General features: G+C 45.3%; 1 protein-coding gene across 1 annotated transcript in view; it reads left to right on the top strand.

The window, feature by feature from the left end:
- The window catches only part of LOC140208143 (uncharacterized), a 259,811-nt gene that overhangs the window by 227,753 nt on the left and 12,827 nt on the right, over window positions 1–19,231 (top strand). The window contains exons 2-6 of the mRNA XM_072276625.1: window positions 2,872–2,903; window positions 9,830–9,861; window positions 11,642–11,753; window positions 16,793–16,824; window positions 18,504–18,615. Coding sequence (XP_072132726.1) covers window positions 2,872–2,903; window positions 9,830–9,861; window positions 11,642–11,753; window positions 16,793–16,824; window positions 18,504–18,615 — 320 coding nt within the window. The remainder of the gene's footprint in view (window positions 1–2,871; window positions 2,904–9,829; window positions 9,862–11,641; window positions 11,754–16,792; window positions 16,825–18,503; window positions 18,616–19,231) is intronic.

The following is a 19,231-nucleotide window of genomic DNA, read 5'->3' as shown; positions in this document are numbered from 1 at the left end:
CTGGAGTACTTTGTGCAGTTTTGGTCCCCTAATCTGAGGAAAGACATTCTTGCCATAGAGGACATACAAAGAAGGTTCACCAGATTGATTCTTGGGATGGCAGGACTTTCATATGATAAAAGATTGAATCGACTAGGCTTATAGTCTCTGGAATTTAGAAGATTGAGGGGGGATCTGATTGAAGCATATAAAATCCTAAAGGGATTGGAAAGGCTAGATGCAAGAAGATTGCTTCCGAAGTTGGGGAAGTCCAGATCGAGGGGTCACAGCTTGAGGATAAAGGGGAAGCCTTTTCGGACCGAGTTTAGGAAAAACTTCTTCACACAGAGAGTGGTGAATCTGTGGAATTCTCTGACACAGGAAACAGTTGAGGCCAGTTCGTTGGCTTTTTTAAGAGGGAGTTAGATCTGGCTCTTGTGGCTAAAGAGATCAGGGGGTATGGAGGGAAGGCTGCTATAGGGTTCTGAGTTTGATGATCAGCCATGACCATACTGAATGAAGTTGCAGGCTCGAAGGGTGGAACGGCCTGCTCCTGCACCTATTTTCTATCTTTCTATATATTTCTACAAGGGAGATGCAATGGATGTTGTATATTTGGGTTTTCAGAAGGCCTTTGATAAGGTGCCACACATGAGTCTACTGAACAAGATAAGATCCCATGGAATGACGGGAAAGTTATACACGTGGATAGAGCGTTGGCTGATTGGCAGGAAACAGAGAGTGGGAATAAAGGGATCCTATTCTGGTTGGCTGCTGGTTACCAGTGGTGTTCACAGGGGTCCGTGTTGGGGCCGTTTCTTTTTACATTGTACAACAACGATTTGGATTATGGAATAGATGGTTTTGTGGCTAATCTTGCTGATGATACGAACATAGTTGGAAGGGCCGGTAGTGCTGAGGAAACGGAGAGTCTGCAGAGAGACTTGGATAGATTGGAAGAATGGGCAAAGAAGTGGCAAATGAAATACGATGTTGGAAAGTGTATGGTGATGCACGTTGCAGAAGAAATAAACAGGCAGACTATTATTTAAATGGGGAAAGAATTCAAAGTTCTGAGATGTAACCGGACTTGGGAGTCCTCATACAGGATACCTTTCAGGTTAACCTCCAGGTTGAGTCGGTGGTGAAGAAGGCGAATGCAATGTTGGCATTCATTTCTAGAGGAATAGAGTATAGGAGCAGGGATGTGATGTTGTGGCTCTATAAGGCGCTGGTGAGGCCTCACTTGGAGTACTGTGGGCTGTTTTGGTCTCCTTATTTAAGAAAGGATGTGCTGACGTTGGAGAGAGCAGAGAGAAGATTCACTAGAATGATTCCGGGAATGAGAGGGTTAACATATGAGGAACGTTTTTCCGCTCTTGGACTGTATTCCTTGGAGTTTAGAAGATTGAGGGGAGACTGCATAGAAACATTTTGAATGTTGAAAGGCATGGACAGAATGGATGTGGTGAAGTTGTTTCCATGATGGGGGAGTCTGGTACGAGAGGGCATGACTTAAGCGTTCAGAACAGAAATGCGAAGAAATTTGTTTAGCCAGAGGGTGGTGAATCTATGGAATTTGTTGCCACGGGCAGACAGTGGAGGCCAAGTCATTGGGTGTATTAAAGGCAGAGATTGATACGTATCTGAGTAGCCAGGGCATTACAGGTTATGGTCAGAAGGCGCGGAGAGGGACTAAATGGGAGAATGGATCAGCTCATGATAAAATGGCGGAGCAGACTCGATGAGCCGAATGGCAAACTTCTGCTCCTCTGGCTTATGGTCTTATGGTCTTATGATGTAATGGCCATTACAGAGACTTGGCTGGCACCAGGGCAGGAAAGGATTCTCAATATTCCTGGACTTCAGTGCTTTAAAAGGGATAGATGGGGGGTGTAGAAGGGGAGGAGGGATGGCATTACTGGTCAGGGATACTATTACAGCTACAGAAAGGGTGGGTAATGTAGCAGGATCCTCTTTCGAGTCAGTATGGGTGGAAGTCAGGAACAGGAAGGGAGAAGTTAATCTATTGGGAGTATTCTATAGTCCCCCTGGTAGCAGCAGAGATACTGAGGACCAGATTGGGAGGCAGATTTTGGACCTCCTCTGAGAGTGTCCATGGTTTTGACAGCAAGGCCCTGTTATGATCTAATAGCAGTATCCTGGGCTGGGCTTCCTGCTGTCATCTGCTCTGTCTCCCAGAAGTTTACAGGATTCCCAAGACGGTAATCTATGTTTCCGAGCTGCCTCTGACATTCCCTAGTCTTTGACCTATGATGTTCTGAGGAAGTTTCCAAGGAATACGTCGACCTCCTTGAGGTTTTCAGTGAAGAGTGGAAAACACACGCACCACCCCATCGGCTCTACAGTTGTGCCATAGTTATTTCAGGATCCTGTCCACATGAGGGAGACTTTATTCCCTCCCAGGACCTGAAATGCTGGTCAAGGACAAATGTATTCAAGAGGGTCTTGCCTCACAGTCTATTAGATCCTGCACTTCCCCAGCAGGAGTGGGTTCTGTTTGTGATTCGCATGGGCCACTGCCACAGGAAAACAGCATCTATCATCAAGGACGCCCAGCATTCAGGATACGCTCTCTCCTCACCACTACATCTGGGAGAGGGACACTGGACCCCTTTGTTCAGGAACAGTTGTTACCCTACAACCATCAGGCTCCTGAACCGGTGTGGATAACCTCATTCATCAACAAATCTCAACTGATTCCACAACCTACAGACTCACTGTCACAGAGTCTACAACTCAATATCGTAGTCATATTTTTTTTTATTTTCACCCTTTATTATCGTTACCCATCGGTAGCTTCTCTGTCTTTGTCTTTTCCTTTGCAGTTTTGAATAAATTCTATTGTGTGTTTTTTTTCCTTCTCAACAGGTGCAAGAAATTGAATCTCCAAGAATCACGTGGTAATGTATACATGTTTTGATAATAAATTTACCTGGAACTGTCAAGGAAGTGTTTTCAGTTTGATTTGTTGGTATAAGGTGGAGAATAGTGATGAAGATTTCACAAGAACTGGTAAGATCAGCCAGAGCTGCTGGATCCAGTCCAAGGGTTGAAAAACATTCCGAGGAACAAGATTTGACAAGAATCCACACGGTAGGCTTATTCAGAAAGTCAGAAGGCATGGGAGCCAGGGAGGTTTGGCCAGGTGGATTCAGAATTGGCTTGCCTGCAGAAGGCAGAGGGTGGTGGTGGAGGGAGTACATTCAGATTGGAGGATTGTGACTAGTGGTGTCCCACAAGGGTCTGTTCTGGGACTTCTACTTTTCGTGATTTCTATTTACGACCTGGATGCGGAGGTAGAAGGGTGGTTTGGCAAGTTTGCAGATGATACAAAGGTTGGTGCTGTTGTAGATAGTGTAGAGGGTTGTCAAAGATTGCAGAGAGACAGGGACAGGATGCAGAAGTGGGCTGAGAAGTGGCAGATGGAGTTCAACCCGGAGAAGTTTGATGTGGTACACTTTGGAAGGACAAACTCCAAGGCAGAGTACAAAGTAAGTGGCTGGATAGCTGGTTGTCTGGAGGAGCAGAGGGACCTGGGGGTAAATGTCCGCCTTCAGTTAGTCCTGACGAAGGGTCTCGGCCTGAAATGTCGACTGCACCTCTTCCTAGAGATGCTGCCTGGCCTGCTGCGTTCACCAGCAACTTTTATGTGTGTTGCCTGAAAGTTGCCTCACAGGTGGATAGGGTAGTTAAGAAAGCTTATGGGGTGCTAGCTTTCACAAGTCGAGGGATGGAGTTTAAGAGTCGCGATGTAATGATGCAGCTCCATAAAACTCTGGTTTGGCCACACTTGGAGTACTGTGTCCAGTTCTGGTCACCTCACTATAGGAAGGATGTGGAAGCATTAGAAAGGGTCCAGAGGAGATTTACCAGGATGCTGCCTGGTTTAGAGAGTATGCATTATGATCAGAGATTAAGGGAGCTAGGGCTTTACTCGTTGGAGAGAAGGAGGATGAGAGGAGACATGATAGAGGTGTACAAGATAATAAGTGGAATAGATAGAGTGGATAGCCAGCGCCTCTTCCCCAGGGCACCACTGCTCAATACAAGAGGACATGGCTTTAAGGTAAGGGGTGGGAAGTTCAAGGGGGATATTAGAGGAAGGTTTTTTACTCAGAGAGTGGTTGGTGCGTGGAATGCACTGCCTGAGTCAGTGGTGGAGGCAGATACACTAGTGAAGTTTAAGAGACTACTAGACAGGTATATGGAGGAATTTAAGTTGGGGGCTAAGATTGGAGGCAGGGTTTGAGGGTCGGCACAACATTGTGGGCCGAAGGGCCTGAACTGTGCTGTACTATTCTATGTTCTATGTTCTATGAACTTGGAACAGTGAACAAAACAGTCGAGAAACATGCCATTAATTTCTCATTTAATGCCCCACTGAACTCATGCCATCTAACAATATAATATCCCCACTTGTGCATTTCCTGCACGTTCATGTACCTATTGTAGAGTCTCTTGATCCTCTCTGTTGTATTTGCTTCAAGTATCACCCCTGGAGGGGCATTTCATGCACCCACCACAAGATGTCAACAAAACCTTGCCCCACATATCTCCTTTCAACTTAACCCCTCTCAGCATAAAGACATGCCACCTCGTCTGTGATATTTCAACAAAACCAATTGCCTATTCTATCTGTGACTCTGTAATCTGACAAACATTTGTTAAATTTTCCTTCAGCCTGCGCAGCTGCAGAGAAAACAACGCGAGTTTATCCATTCTCTGCTTATAATCCACGTCGGGTCTCAACATGTGCCAGACCTGCCCATCCAGATGAGGTGACACTTTGCCTGTGAGTTTGTCGTGTCACTGACTGTATCCATTCTCTTATGTAGTGCACAGACGTGTCACTGATTACGGAACTACTTTGGCTCTATCCACCAGGCCAAGTGATTCTGGGAATGATGGGAATAGGGTGCATTTTATTCACCCTATCTATTCCCCTCAAAACCTATACACATCTTGAGAGCAGATGAGGGGAAAGGTGAGTGATCGGGAAGGGAAATGAAGTAAGAAGCTGGGAGGTGATAGGCTTTGAGGAAAGAGAAGCAGAATAAAGGGTGTAAAGGTAGGAAGGCTGAAGGGCTAACGTGGGTGTATTTCACTGCAAGAAAATCAGGAACAAAGGTGCTGAGCTGAGAGCTTGGATACATACATGGAATTATGATAAGGAGATGGCGGAGGAACTGAACGTGTATTTTGCGTCAGTCTTCACTGAGGAAGGCATCACCAGTATACCGGACACTCAAGGGAGGCAGGGAAGAGAAATGTGCACTATCACAATTACGACACAGAAAGTACTCAGGAAGCTGAATAGTCTAAAGGTAGATAAATCTCCCGGAGCAGATGGAATGCACCCGCGTGTTCTGAAGAGAGTAGCTGTGGAGATTGCGGAGGCATTAGCGATGATCTTTCAAAAGTCGATAGATTCTGGCATGGTTCTGGAGGACTGGAAGGTTGCAAATGTCACTCAGATGTTTAAGAAGGGAGCAAGGAAGCAAAAAGGAAATTATAGACCTATTAGCTCGACATCGGTGGTTGGGATGTTGTTGGAGTCGATTGTCAATGATCAGGTTACAGAGTACCTAAGGGATATGGCAAGATAGGCAGAACTCAGCATGGATTCCTTAAAGGAAAATCCTGCCTGACAAACCTATTACAATTTTTTGAGTGAATTACAAGTCGGCTAAACAAAGAAAATGATTGGTTAAGACAAATGTAGGTCCCCTACTGACAGAAACAGGTGAATTGATTATGGGGAAAAAGGACATGGCAGACCAATTGAATAACTACTTTGGTTCGGTCTTCACTAAGGAGGATATATATAATCTTCCGGAAATAGTAGGGGACAGAGGGTCTCGTGAGATGGAGGAATTAAGGGAAACTCATGTTCGTAGGGAAGTGGTGTTAGGTAAATTGAAGGGATTAAAAGCAGATAAATCCCCAGGGCCAGATGATCTGCATCCCAGCGTGCTTAAGGAAGTAGCCCAAGAAATAGTGGATGCATTGGTGATAATTTTTCAAAACTCTTCAGATACTGGACTAGATTCTGAGGATTGGGGGGTGGCTAATGTAACCCCGCTTTTTGAAAACGGAGGGAGAGAGAAACTGGGGAATTATAGGTTAGACTGACATCGGTGGTGGGGAAAATGCTAGAGTCACTTATAAAAGATGTGATAACAGCACATTTGGAAAGCGGTGAAATCATCGGACAAAGTCAGCATGGATTGGTGAAAGGAAAATCTTGTCTGACGAATTTCATAGAATTTTTTGAGGATGTAAATAGTAGAGTGGACAGGGGAGAACCAGTGGATGTGGGATATTTGGATTTTCAAAAAGCTTTTGACAAGGTCTCACACAGGAGATTAGTGGGCAAACTTAAAGCACACAGTATTTGGGGTAAGGTATTGATGTGGATAGAGAATTGTTTGGCAGACAGAAAGCAAAGAGTGGAATAAATGGGACCTTTTCAGAATGGCAGGGAGTGACAAGTGGGGTAACCCAAGGCTCAGTGCTGAGACCCCAGTTGTTTACAATATAACTAATGATCTATATGAGTGAATTAAATGCAGCATCTCCAAGTTTGCGGATGACACAAAGTTGGGCGGCAGTGTTAGCTGTGAGGAGGATGCTAAGAGGATGCAGGGTGACTTGGATAGGTTAGGTGAGTGGGCAAATTCATGGCAGATGCAATTTAATGTGGATAAATGTGAGGTTTTCCACTTTGGTGGCAAAAACAGGAAAACAGTTTATTATTTGAATGGTGGCCGATTAGGAAAAGGGGAGGTGCAACGAGACCTGGGTGTCATTATACACCAGTCATTGAAAGTGGGCATGCAGGTACAGCAGGCGGTGAAAAAGGCAAATGGTATGCTGGCATTTATAGCGAGAGGATTCGAATACAGGAGCAGGGAGGTACTACTGCAGTTGTACAAGGCCTTAGTGAGACCACACCTGGAGTACTTTGTGCAGTTTTGGTCCCCTAATCTGAGGAAAGACATTCTTGCCATAGAGGACAATACAAAGAAGGTTCACCAGATTGATTCTTGGGATGGCAGGACTTTCATATGATAAAAGATTGAATCGACTAGGCTTATAGTCTCTGGAATTTAGAAGATTGAGGGGGGATCTGATTGAAGCATATAAAATCCTAAAGGGATTGGAAAGGCTAGATGCAAGAAGATTGCTTCCGAAGTTGGGGAAGTCCAGATCGAGGGGTCACAGCTTGAGGATAAAGGGGAAGCCTTTTCGGACCGAGTTTAGGAAAAACTTCTTCACACAGAGAGTGGTGAATCTGTGGAATTCTCTGACACAGGAAACAGTTGAGGCCAGTTCGTTGGCTTTTTTAAGAGGGAGTTAGATCTGGCTCTTGTGGCTAAAGAGATCAGGGGGTATGGAGGGAAGGCTGCTATAGGGTTCTGAGTTTGATGATCAGCCATGACCATACTGAATGAAGTTGCAGGCTCGAAGGGTGGAACGGCCTGCTCCTGCACCTATTTTCTATCTTTCTATATATTTCTACAAGGGAGATGCAATGGATGTTGTATATTTGGGTTTTCAGAAGGCCTTTGATAAGGTGCCACACATGAGTCTACTGAACAAGATAAGATCCCATGGAATGACGGGAAAGTTATACACGTGGATAGAGCGTTGGCTGATTGGCAGGAAACAGAGAGTGGGAATAAAGGGATCCTATTCTGGTTGGCTGCCGGTTACCAGTGGTGTTCACAGGGGTCCGTGTTGGGGCCGTTTCTTTTTACATTGTACAACAACGATTTGGATTATGGAATAGATGGTTTTGTGGCTAATCTTGCTGATGATACGAACATAGTTGGAAGGGCCGGTAGTGCTGAGGAAACGGAGAGTCTGCAGAGAGACTTGGATAGATTGGAAGAATGGGCAAAGAAGTGGCAAATGAAATACGATGTTGGAAAGTGTATGGTGATGCACGTTGCAGAAGAAATAAACAGGCAGACTATTATTTAAATGGGGAAAGAATTCAAAGTTCTGAGATGTAACCGGACTTGGGAGTCCTCATACAGGATACCTTTCAGATTAACCTCCAGGTTGAGTCGGTGGTGAAGAAGGCGAATGCAATGTTGGCATTCATTTCTAGAGGAATAGGGTATAGGAGCAGGGATGTGATGTTGAGGCTCTATAAGGCGCTGGTGAGGCCTCACTTGGAGTACTGTGGGCTGTTTTGGTCTCCTTATTTAAGAAAGGATGTGCTGACGTTGGAGAGAGCAGAGAGAAGATTCACTAGAATGATTCCGGGAATGAGAGGGTTAACATATGAGGAACGTTTTTCCGCTCTTGGACTGTATTCCTTGGAGTTTAGAAGATTGAGGGGAGACTGCATAGAAACATTTTGAATGTTGAAAGGCATGGACAGAATGGATGTGGTGAAGTTGTTTCCATGATGGGGGAGTCTGGTACGAGAGGGCATGACTTAAGCGTTCAGAACAGAAATGCGAAGAAATTTGTTTAGCCAGATGGTGGTGAATCTATGGAATTTGTTGCCACGGGCAGACAGTGGAGGCCAAGTCATTGGCTGTATTTAAGGCAGAGATTGATAGGTATCTGAGTAGCCAGGGCATCAAAGGTTATGGTGAGAAGGCGGGGAGAGGGACTAAATGGGAGAATGGATCAGCTCATGATAAAATGGCGGAGCAGACTCGATGAGCCGAATGGCAAACTTCTGCTCCTCTGGCTTATGGTCTTATGGTCTTATGATGTAATGGCCATTACAGAGACTCGGCTGGCACCAGGGCAGGAAAGGATTCTCAATATTCCTGGACTTCAGAGCTTTAAAAGGGATAGATGGGGGGTGTAAAAGGGGAGGAGGGATGGCATTACTGGTCAGGGATACTATTACAACTACAGAAAGGGTGGGTAATGTAGCAGGATCCTCTTTCGAGTCAGTATGGGTGGAAGTCAGGAACAGGAAGGGAGAAGTTAATCTATTGGGTGTATTCTATAGTCCCCCTGGTAGCAGCAGAGATACTGAGGACCAGATTGGGAGGCAGATTTTGGACCTCCTCTGAGAGTGTCCATGGTTTTGACAGCAAGGCCCTGTTATGATCTAATAGCAGTATCCTGGGCTGGGCTTCCTGCTGTCATCTGCTCTGTCTCCCAGAAGTTTACAGGATTCCCAAGACGGTAATCTATGTTTCCGAGCTGCCTCTGACATTCCCTAGTCTTTGACCTATGATGTTCTGAGGAAGTTTCCAAGGAATACGTCGACCTCCTTGAGGTTTTCAGTGAAGAGTGGAAAACACACGCACCACCCCATCGGCTCTACAGTTGTGCCATAGTTATTTCAGGATCCTGTCCACATGAGGGAGACTTTATTCCCTCCCAGGACCTGAAATGCTGGTCAAGGACAAATGTATTCAAGAGGGTCTTGCCTCACAGTCTATTAGATCCTGCACTTCCCCAGCAGGAGTGGGTTCTGTTTGTGATTCGCATGGGCCACTGCCACAGGAAAACAGCATCTATCATCAAGGACGCCCAGCATTCAGGATACGCTCTCTCCTCACCACTACATCTGGGAGAGGGACACTGGACCCCTTTGTTCAGGAACAGTTGTTACCCTACAACCATCAGGCTCCTGAACCGGTGTGGATAACCTCATTCATCAACAAATCTCAACTGATTCCACAACCTACAGACTCACTGTCACAGAGTCTACAACTCAATATCGTAGTCATATTTTTTTTTATTTTCACCCTTTATTATCGTTACCCATCGGTAGCTTCTCTGTCTTTGTCTTTTCCTTTGCAGTTTTGAATAAATTCTATTGTGTGTTTTTTTTCCTTCTCAACAGGTGCAAGAAATTGAATCTCCAAGAATCACGTGGTAATGTATACATGTTTTGATAATAAATTTACCTGGAACTGTCAAGGAAGTGTTTTCAGTTTGATTTGTTGGTATAAGGTGGAGAATAGTGATGAAGATTTCACAAGAACTGGTAAGATCAGCCAGAGCTGCTGGATCCAGTCCAAGGGTTGAAAAACATTCCAAGGAACAAGATTGGACAAGAATCCACATGGTAGGCTTATTCAGAAAGTCAGAAGGCATGGGAGCCAGGGAGGTTTGGCCAGGTGGATTCAGAATTGGCTTGCCTGCAGAAGGCAGAGGGTGGTGGTGGAGGGAGTACATTCAGATTGGAGGATTGTGACTAGTGGTGTCCCACAAGGGTCTGTTCTGGGACTTCTACTTTTCGTGATTTCTATTTACGACCTGGATGCGGAGGTAGAAGGGTGGTTTGGCAAGTTTGCAGATGATACAAAGGTTGGTGCTGTTGTAGATAGTGTAGAGGGTTGTCAAAGATTGCAGAGAGACAGGGACAGGATGCAGAAGTGGGCTGAGAAGTTGCAGATGGAGTTCAACCCGGAGAAGTTTGATGTGGTACACTTTGGAAGGACAAACTCCAAGGCAGAGTACAAAGTAAGTGGCTGGATAGCTGGTTGTCTGGAGGAGCAGAGGGACCTGGGGGTAAATGTCCGCCTTCAGTTAGTCCTGACGAAGGGTCTCGGCCTGAAATGTCGACTGCACCTCTTCCTAGAGATGCTGCCTGGCCTGCTGCGTTCACCAGCAACTTTTATGTGTGTTGCCTGAAAGTTGCCTCACAGGTGGATAGGGTAGTTAAGAAAGCTTATGGGGTGCTAGCTTTCACAAGTCGAGGGATGGAGTTTAAGAGTCGCGATGTAATGATGCAGCTCCATAAAACTCTGGTTTGGCCACACTTGGAGTACTGTGTCCAGTTCTGGTCACCTCACTATAGGAAGGATGTGGAAGCATTGGAAAGGGTCCAGAGGAAATTTACCAGGATGCTGCCTGGTTTAGAGAGTATGCATTATGATCAGAGATTAAGGGAGCTAGGGCTTTACTCGTTGGAGAGAAGGAGGATGAGAGGAGACATGATAGAGGTGTACAAGATAATAAGTGGAATAGATAGAGTGGATAGCCAGCGCCTCTTCCCCAGGGCACCACTGCTCAATACAAGAGGACATGGCTTTAAGGTAAGGGGTGGGAAGTTGAAGGGGGATATTAGAGGAAGGTTTTTTACTCAGAGAGTGGTTGGTGCGTGGAATGCACTGCCTGAGTCAGTGGTGGAGGCAGATACACTAGTGAAGTTTAAGAGACTACTAGACAGGTATATGGAGGAATTTAAGTTGGGGGCTAAGATTGGAGGCAGGGTTTGAGGGTCGGCACAACATTGTGGGCCGAAGGGCCTGAACTGTGCTGTACTATTCTATGTTCTATGTTCTATGAACTTGGAACAGTGAACAAAACAGTCAAGAAACATGCCATTAATTTCTCATTTAATGCCCCACTGAACTCATGCCATCTGACAATATAATATCCCCACTTGTCCATTTCCTGCACGTTCATGTACCTATTGAAGAGTCTCTTGATCCTCTCTGTTGTATTTGCTTCAAGTATCACCCCTGGAGGGGCATTTCATGCACCCACCACAAGATGTCAACAAAACCTTGCCCCACATAACTCCTTTCAACTTAACCCCTCTCAGCATAAAGACATGGCACCTCGTCTGTGATATTTCAACAAAACCAATTGCCTATTCTATCTGTGACTCTGTAATCTGACAAACATTTGTTAAATTTTCCTTCAGCCTGCGCAGCTGCAGAGAAACCAACGCGAGTTTATCCATTCTTTGCTTATAATCCACGTCGGGGCTCAACACGTGCCAGACCTGCCCATCCAGATGAGGTGACACTTTGCCTGTGAGTTTGTCGTGTCACTGACTGTATCCATTCTCCTATGTTGTGCACAGACGTGTCACTTATTACGGAACTACTTTGGCTCTATCCACCACGCCAAGTGATTCTGGGAATGATGGGAATAGGGTGCATTTTATTCACCCTATCTATTCCCCTCAAAACCTATACACATCTTGAGAGCAGATGAGGGGAAAGATGAGTGATCGGGGAAGGGAAATGAAGTAAGAAGCTGGGAGGAGATAGGCTTTGAGGAAAGAGAAGCAGAATAAAGGGTGTCAAGGTAGGAAGGCTGAAGGGCTAAAGTGGGTGTATTTCACTGCAAGAAACATCAGGAACAAAGGTGCTGAGCTGAGAGCTTGGATACATACATGGAATTATGATAAGGAGATGGCGGAGGAACTGAACGTGTATTTTGCGTCAGTCTTCACTGAGGAAGGCATCAGCAGTATAACGGACACTCAAGGGAGGCAGAGAAGAGAAATGTGCGCAGTCACAATTACGACACAGGAAGTACTCAGGAAGCTGAATAGTCTAAAGGTAGATAAATCTCCCGGAGCAGATGGAATGCACCCGCGTGTTCTGAAGAAAGTAGCTGTGGAGATTGCGGAGGCATTAGCGATGATCTTTCAAAAGTCGAAACATTCTGGCATGGTTCCGGAGGACTGGAAGATTGCAAATGTCACTCAGATGTTTAAGAAGGGAGCAAGGAAACAAAAAGGAAATTATAGACCTATTACCTTGACATCGGTGGTTGGGATGTTATTGGAGTCGATTGTCCAGGATCAGGTTACAGAGTACCTAGAGGGATATGGCAAGATAGGCAGAACTCAGCATGGATTCCTTAAAGGAAAATCCTGCCTGACAAATCTATTACTATTTTTTGAGTGAGTTACGAGTCGGCTAGACAAAGAAAATGATTGGTTAAGACAAATGTAGGTCCCCTACTGACAGAAACAGGTGAATTGATTATGGGGAAAAAGGACATGGCAGACCAATTGAATAACTACTTTGGTTCAGTCTTCACTAAGGAGGATATATATAATCTTCCGGAAATAGTAGGGGACAGAGGGTCTCGTGAGATGGAGGAATTAAGGGAAACTCATGTTCGTAGGGAAGTGGTGTTAGGTAAATTGAAGGGATTAAAGGCAGATAAATCCACAGGGCCAGATTGTCTGCATCCCAGAGTGCTTAAGGAAGTAGCCCAAGAAATAGTGGATGCATTGGTGATAATTTTTCAAAACTCTTTAGATACTGGACTAGATTCTGAGGATTGGAGGGTGGCTAATGTAACCCCGTTTTTTGAAAACGGAGGGAGAGAGAAACTGGGGAATTATAGTTAGCCTGACATCGGTGTTGGGGAAAATGCTAGAGTCACTAATAAAAGATGTGATAACAGCACATTTGGAAAGCGGTGAAATCATCGGACAAAGTCAGCATGGATTTGTGAAAGGAAAATCTTGTCTGACGAATTTCATAGAATTTTTTGAGGATGTAAATAGTAGAGTGCATAGGGGTGAACCAGTGGATGTGGGATATTTGGATTTTCAAAAGGCTTTTGACAAGGTCCCACACAGGAGATTAGTTGGCAAACTTAAAGCACACAGTATTTGGGGTAAGGTATTGATGTGGATAGAGAATTGGCTGGCAGACTGAAAGGAAAGAGTGGAATAAACGGGACCTTTTCAGAATGGCAGGGAGTGACTAGTGGGGTTACCCAAGGCTCAGTGCTGAGACCCCAGTTGTTTGCAATATAATTAATGACCTATATGCGGGAATTAAATGCAGCATCTCCAAGTTTGCAGATGACACGAAGCTGGGCGGCAGTGTTAGCTGTGAGGAGGATGCTAAGAGGATGCAGGGTGACTTGGATAGGTTATATGAGTGGGTAAATGCATGGCAGATGCAATTTAATGTGGATAAATGTGAGGTTTTCCACTTTGGTGGCAAAAACAGGAAAACAGATTATTATTTGAATGGTGGTCGATTAGGAAAAGGGGAGGTGCAACGAGACCTGGGTGTCGTTATACACCAGTCATTGAAAGTGGGCATGCAGGTACAGCAGGCGGTGAAAAAGGCGAATGGTATGCTGGCATTCACTGCAAGAGGATTCGAGTACAGGAGCAGGGAGGTACTACTGCAGTTGTACAAGGCCTTTGTGAGACCACACCATGAGTATTTTGTGCAGTTTTGGTCCCCTAATCTGAGGAAAGACATTCTTGCCATAGAGGACATACAAAGAAGGTTCACCAGATTGATTCTTGGGATGGCAGGACTTTCATATGATAAAAGATTGGATCGACTAGGCGTATAGTCTCTGGAATTTAGAAGATTGAGGGTGGATCTGATTGAAGCGTATAAAATCCTAAAGTGATTGGAAAGGCTAGATGTAGGAAGATTGCTCCTGAAGTTGGGGAAGTCCAGATCGAGGGGTCACAGTTTGAGGATAAAGGGGAAGCCTTTTCGGACCGAGTTTAGGAAAAACTTCTTCACATAGAGAGTGGTGAATCTGTAGAATTCTCTGACACAGGAAACAGTTGAGGCCAGTTCATTGCCTATATTTAAGAGGGAGTTAGATCTGGCTCTTGTGGCTAAAGAGATCAGAAGGGTATGTAGGGAAAGCTGCTATAGGGTTCTGAGTTGGATGATCAGCCATGACCATACTGAATGAAGTTGCAGGCTCGAAGGGCCAAACGGCCTGCTCCTGCACCTATTTTCTATATTTCTATATATTTCTACAAGGGAAATGCAGTGGATGTTGTATATTTGGGTTTTCAGAAGGCCTTTGATATGGTGCCACAAATGAGTCTACTTAACAAGATAAGAGCCCATGGAACGACGGGAAAGTTACATACGTGGATAGGGCGTTGGCTGATTGGCAGGAAACAGAGAGTGGGAATAAAGGGATCCTACTCTGGTTGGCTGCCGGTTACCAGTGGTGTCCCACAGGGGTCCGTATTGGGGCCGTTTCTTTTTACATTGTACATCAACGATTTGGATTATGGAATAGATGGTTTTGTGGCTAATCTTGCTGATTATATGAACATAGTTGGAAGGGCTGGTGGTGCTGAGGAAATGGAGAGTCTGCAGAGAGACTTGGATAGATTGGAAGAATGGGCAAAGAAGTGGCAAATGAAATACGATGTTGGAAAGTGTATGGTGATGCACATTGGCAGAAGAAATAAACAGGCAGACTATTATTTAAATGGGGAGAGAATTCAAAGTTCTGAGATGCAACAGGACTTGGGAGTCCTCATACAGGATACCTTTCAGGTTAACCTCCAGGTTGAGTCGGTGGTGAAGAAGGCGAATGCAATGTTGGCATTCATTTCTAGAGGAATAGGGTATAGGAGCAGGGATGTGATGTTGAGGCTCTATAAGGCGCTGGTGAGACCTCACTTGGGTTACTGTGGGCTGTTTTGGTCTCCTTATTTAAGAAAGGATGTGCTGACGTCGGAGAGGGTACAGAGAAGATTCACTAGAATGATTCCGGGAATGAGAGCGTTAACATATGAGGAAAGTTTTCCGCTCTTGGACTGTATTCCTTGGAGTTTAGAAGATTGAAGGGAGACTGCATAGAAACATTTTGAATGTTGAAAGGCATGGACAGAATGGATGTGGTGAAGTTGTTTCCATGATGGGGGAGTCTGGTACGAGAGGGCATGACTTAAGCGTTCAGAACAGAAATGCGAAGAAATTTGTTTAGCCAGAGGGTGGTGAATCTATGGAATTTGTTGCCACGGGCAGACAGTGGAGGCCAAGTCATTGGGTGTATTTAAGGCAGAGATTGATAGGTATCTGAGTAGCCAGGGCATTACAGGTTATGGTGAGAAGGCGGGGAGAGGGACTAAATGGGAGAATGGATCAGCACATGATAAACTGGCGGAGCAGACTCGATGAGCCGAATGGCAAACTTCTGCTCCTTTGGCTTATGGTCTTATGGTCTTATGATGTAATGGCCAATACAGAGACTCGGCTGGCACCAGGGCAGGAAAGGATTCTCAATATTCCTGGACTTCAGAGCTTTAAAAGGGATAGATGGTGGGCGTAAAAGGGGAGGAGGGATGGCATTACCGTTCAGGGATACTATTAAAGCTACAGAAAGGGTGGGTAATGTAGCAGGATCCTCTTTTGAGTCAATATGGGTGGAAGTCAGGAACAGGAAAGGGAGCAGTTAATCTATTGGGTGTATTCTATAGTCCCCCTGGTAGCAGCAGAGATACTGAGGAGCAGATTGGGAGGCAGATTTTGGACCTCCTCTTAGAGTGTCCATGGTTTTGACAGCAAGGCCCTGTTATGGTCTAATGGCAGTATCCTGGGCTGGGCTTCCTGCTGTTATCTGCTCTGCCTCCCAGAAGCTTACAGAATTCCCAAGATCGTAGTCTATGTTTCCGAGCTGCCTCTGACATTCCCAAGTCTTTGAACTAAAATGTTCTGAGGAAGTTTCCAAGGAATACTTCGAGCTCCTTGAGGTTTTCAGTGAAGAGTGGAAAACACACGCACCACCCCATCGGCTCTACAGTTGTGCCATAGTTATTTCAGGATCCTGTCCACATGAGGGAGACTTTATTCCCTCCCAGGACCTGAAATGCTGGTCAAGGACAAATGTATTCAAGAGGGTCTTGCCTCACAGTCTATTAGATCCTGCACTTCCCCAGCAGGAGAGGGTTCTGTTTGTGATTCACATGGGCCACTACCACAGGAAAGCAGCATCTATCATCAAGGACACCCAGCATTCAGGATACGCTCTCTCCTCACCACTACATCTGGGAGAGGGTCGCTGGACCCCTTTGTTCAGGAACAGTTGTTACCCTACAACCATCAGGCTCCTGAACCGATGTGGATAACCTCATTCATCAACAAATCTCAACTGATTCCACAACCTACAGACTCACTTTCACAGAGTCTACAACTCAATATCATAGTCGTATTTTTTTTTATTTTCACCCTTTATTACCCTTGCCCATCGGTAGCTTCTCTGTCTTTGTCTTTTCCTGTGCAGTTTTTAATAAATTCTGTTGTGTGTTTTTTTTCCTTCTCAACAGGTGCAAGAAATTGAATCTCCATGAATCCCGTGGTAATGTATACATGTTTTGATAATAAATTTACCTGAAACTGTCAAGAAAGGGTTGTAGGTTTGATTTGTTGGTATAAGGTGGAGAATAGTGATGAAGATTTCACAAGAACTGGTATGATCAGCCAGAGCTGCTGGATCCAGTCCAAGGGTTGAAAAACATTCCGAGGAACAAGATTGGACAAGGTTCCACACGGTAGGCTTATTCAGAAAGTCAGAAGGCATGGGAGCCAGGGAGGTTTGGTCAGGTGGATTCAGAATTGGCTTGCCTGCAGAAGGCAGAGGGTGGTGGTGGAGGGAGTACATTCAGATTGGAGGATTGTGACTAGTGGTGTCCCACAAGGGTCTGTTCTGGGACCTCTACTTTTCGTGATTTTTATTTACGACCTGGATGCGGAGGTAGAAGGGTGGGTTGGCAAGTTTGCAGATGATACAAAGGTTGGTGCTGTTGTAGATAGTGTGAAGGATTGTCAAAGATTGCAGAGAGACAGTGACAGGATGCAGAAGTGGGCTGAGAAGAGGCAGATGGAGTTCAACTCGGAGAAGTTTGACGTGGTACACTTTGGAAGTACAAACTCCAAGGCAGAGTACAAAGTAAGTGGCTGGATACATGGTTGAGTGGAGGAGCAGAGGGATCTGGGGGTACATGTCCACAGATCCCTGAAAGTTGCCTCACAGGTGGATAGGGTAGTTAAGAAAGCTTACGGGGTGTTAGCTTTCATAATTCGAGGGATGGAGTTTAAGAGTTGCGATGTAATGATGCAGCTTTATAAAACTCTGGTTAGGGCACACTTGGAGTACTGTGTCCAGTTCTGGTCACCTCACTATATTAAGGATGTGGAAGCATTGGAAAGGGTACAGAGGAGATTTACCAGGATGCTGCCTGGTTTAGAGAGCATGCATTATGATCAGAGATTAAGGGAGCTAGGGCTTTACTCTTTGGAGAGAAGGAGGATGAGAGGAGACATGATAGAGGTGTACAAGATAATAAGAGGAATAGATAGAGTGGATAGCCAGCGCCTCTTCCCCAGGACACCACTGCTCAATACAAGAGGACATGGCTTTAAGGTAAGGGGTGGGAAGTTCAAGGGGGATATTAGAGGAAGGTTTTTTACTCAGAGAGTGGTTGGTGTGTGGAATACACTGCCTGAGTCAGTGGTGGAGGCAGATACACTAGTGAAGTTTAAGAGACTACTAGACAGGTATATGGAGGAATTTAAGTTGGGGGCTAAGATTGGAGGCAGGGTTTGAGGGTCGGCACATCATTGTGGGCCGAAGGGCCTGTACTGAGCTGTACTATTCTATGTTCTATGTTCTATGAACTTGGAACAGTGAACAAAACAGTCGAGAAACATGCCATTAATTTCTCATTTAATGCCCCACTGAACTCATGCCATCTAACAATATAATATCCCCACTTGTCCATTTCCTGCACGTTCATGTACCTATTGAAGAGTCTCTTGATCCCCTCTGTTGTATTTGCTTGAAGTATCACCCCTGGAGGGGCATTTCATGCACCCACCACAAGATGTCATCAAAACCTTGCCCCACATATCTCCTTTCAACTTAACCCCTCTCAGCATAAAGGCATGCCACCTCGTCTGTGATATTTCAACAAAACCAATTGTGTATTCTATCTGTGACTCTGTAATCTGACAAACATTTGTTAAATTTTCCTTCAGCCTCCGCAGCTGCAGAGAAACCAACGCGAGTTTATCCATTCTCTGCTTATAATCCACGTCGGGTCTTAACAAGTGCCAGGCCTGCCCATCCAGATGAGGTGACACTTTGCCTGTGAGTTTGTCGTGTCACTGACTGTATCCATTCTCTTATGTAGTGCACAGACGTGTCACTGATTACGGAACTACTTTGGCTCTATCCACCACGCCAAGTGATTCTGGGAATGATGGGAATAGGGTGCATTTTATTTACCCTATCTATACCCCTCAAAACCTATACACATCTTGAGACCAGATGAGGGGAAAGATGAGTGATCGGGGTAGGGAAATGAAATAAGAAGCTGGGAGGAGATAGGCTTTGAGGAAAGAGAAGCAGAATATAGGGTGTAAAGGTAGGAAGGCTGAAGGGCTAAAGTGGGTGTATTTCACTGCAAGAAACATCAGGAACAAAGGTGCTGAGCTGAGAGCTTGGATACATACATGGAATTATGATAAGGAGATGGCGGAGGAACTGAACGTGTAATTTGCGTCAGTCTTCACTGAGGAAGGCATCAGCAGTATACTGGACACTCAAGGGAGGCAGGGAAGAGAAATGTGCGCTGTCACAATTACGACACAGAAAGTACTCAGGAAGCTGAATAGTCTAAAGGCAGATAAATCTCCCGGAGCGGATGGAATGCACCCGCATGTTCTGAAGAAAGTAGCTGTGGAGATTGCGGAGGCATTAGCGA

The sequence above is a fragment of the Mobula birostris genome, chromosome 13 (genome assembly GCF_030028105.1).
Source record: "Mobula birostris isolate sMobBir1 chromosome 13, sMobBir1.hap1, whole genome shotgun sequence".
Lineage (NCBI taxonomy): Eukaryota > Metazoa > Chordata > Chondrichthyes > Myliobatiformes > Myliobatidae > Mobula > Mobula birostris.
This window is presented reverse-complemented; position numbering and strand designations above follow the sequence as displayed.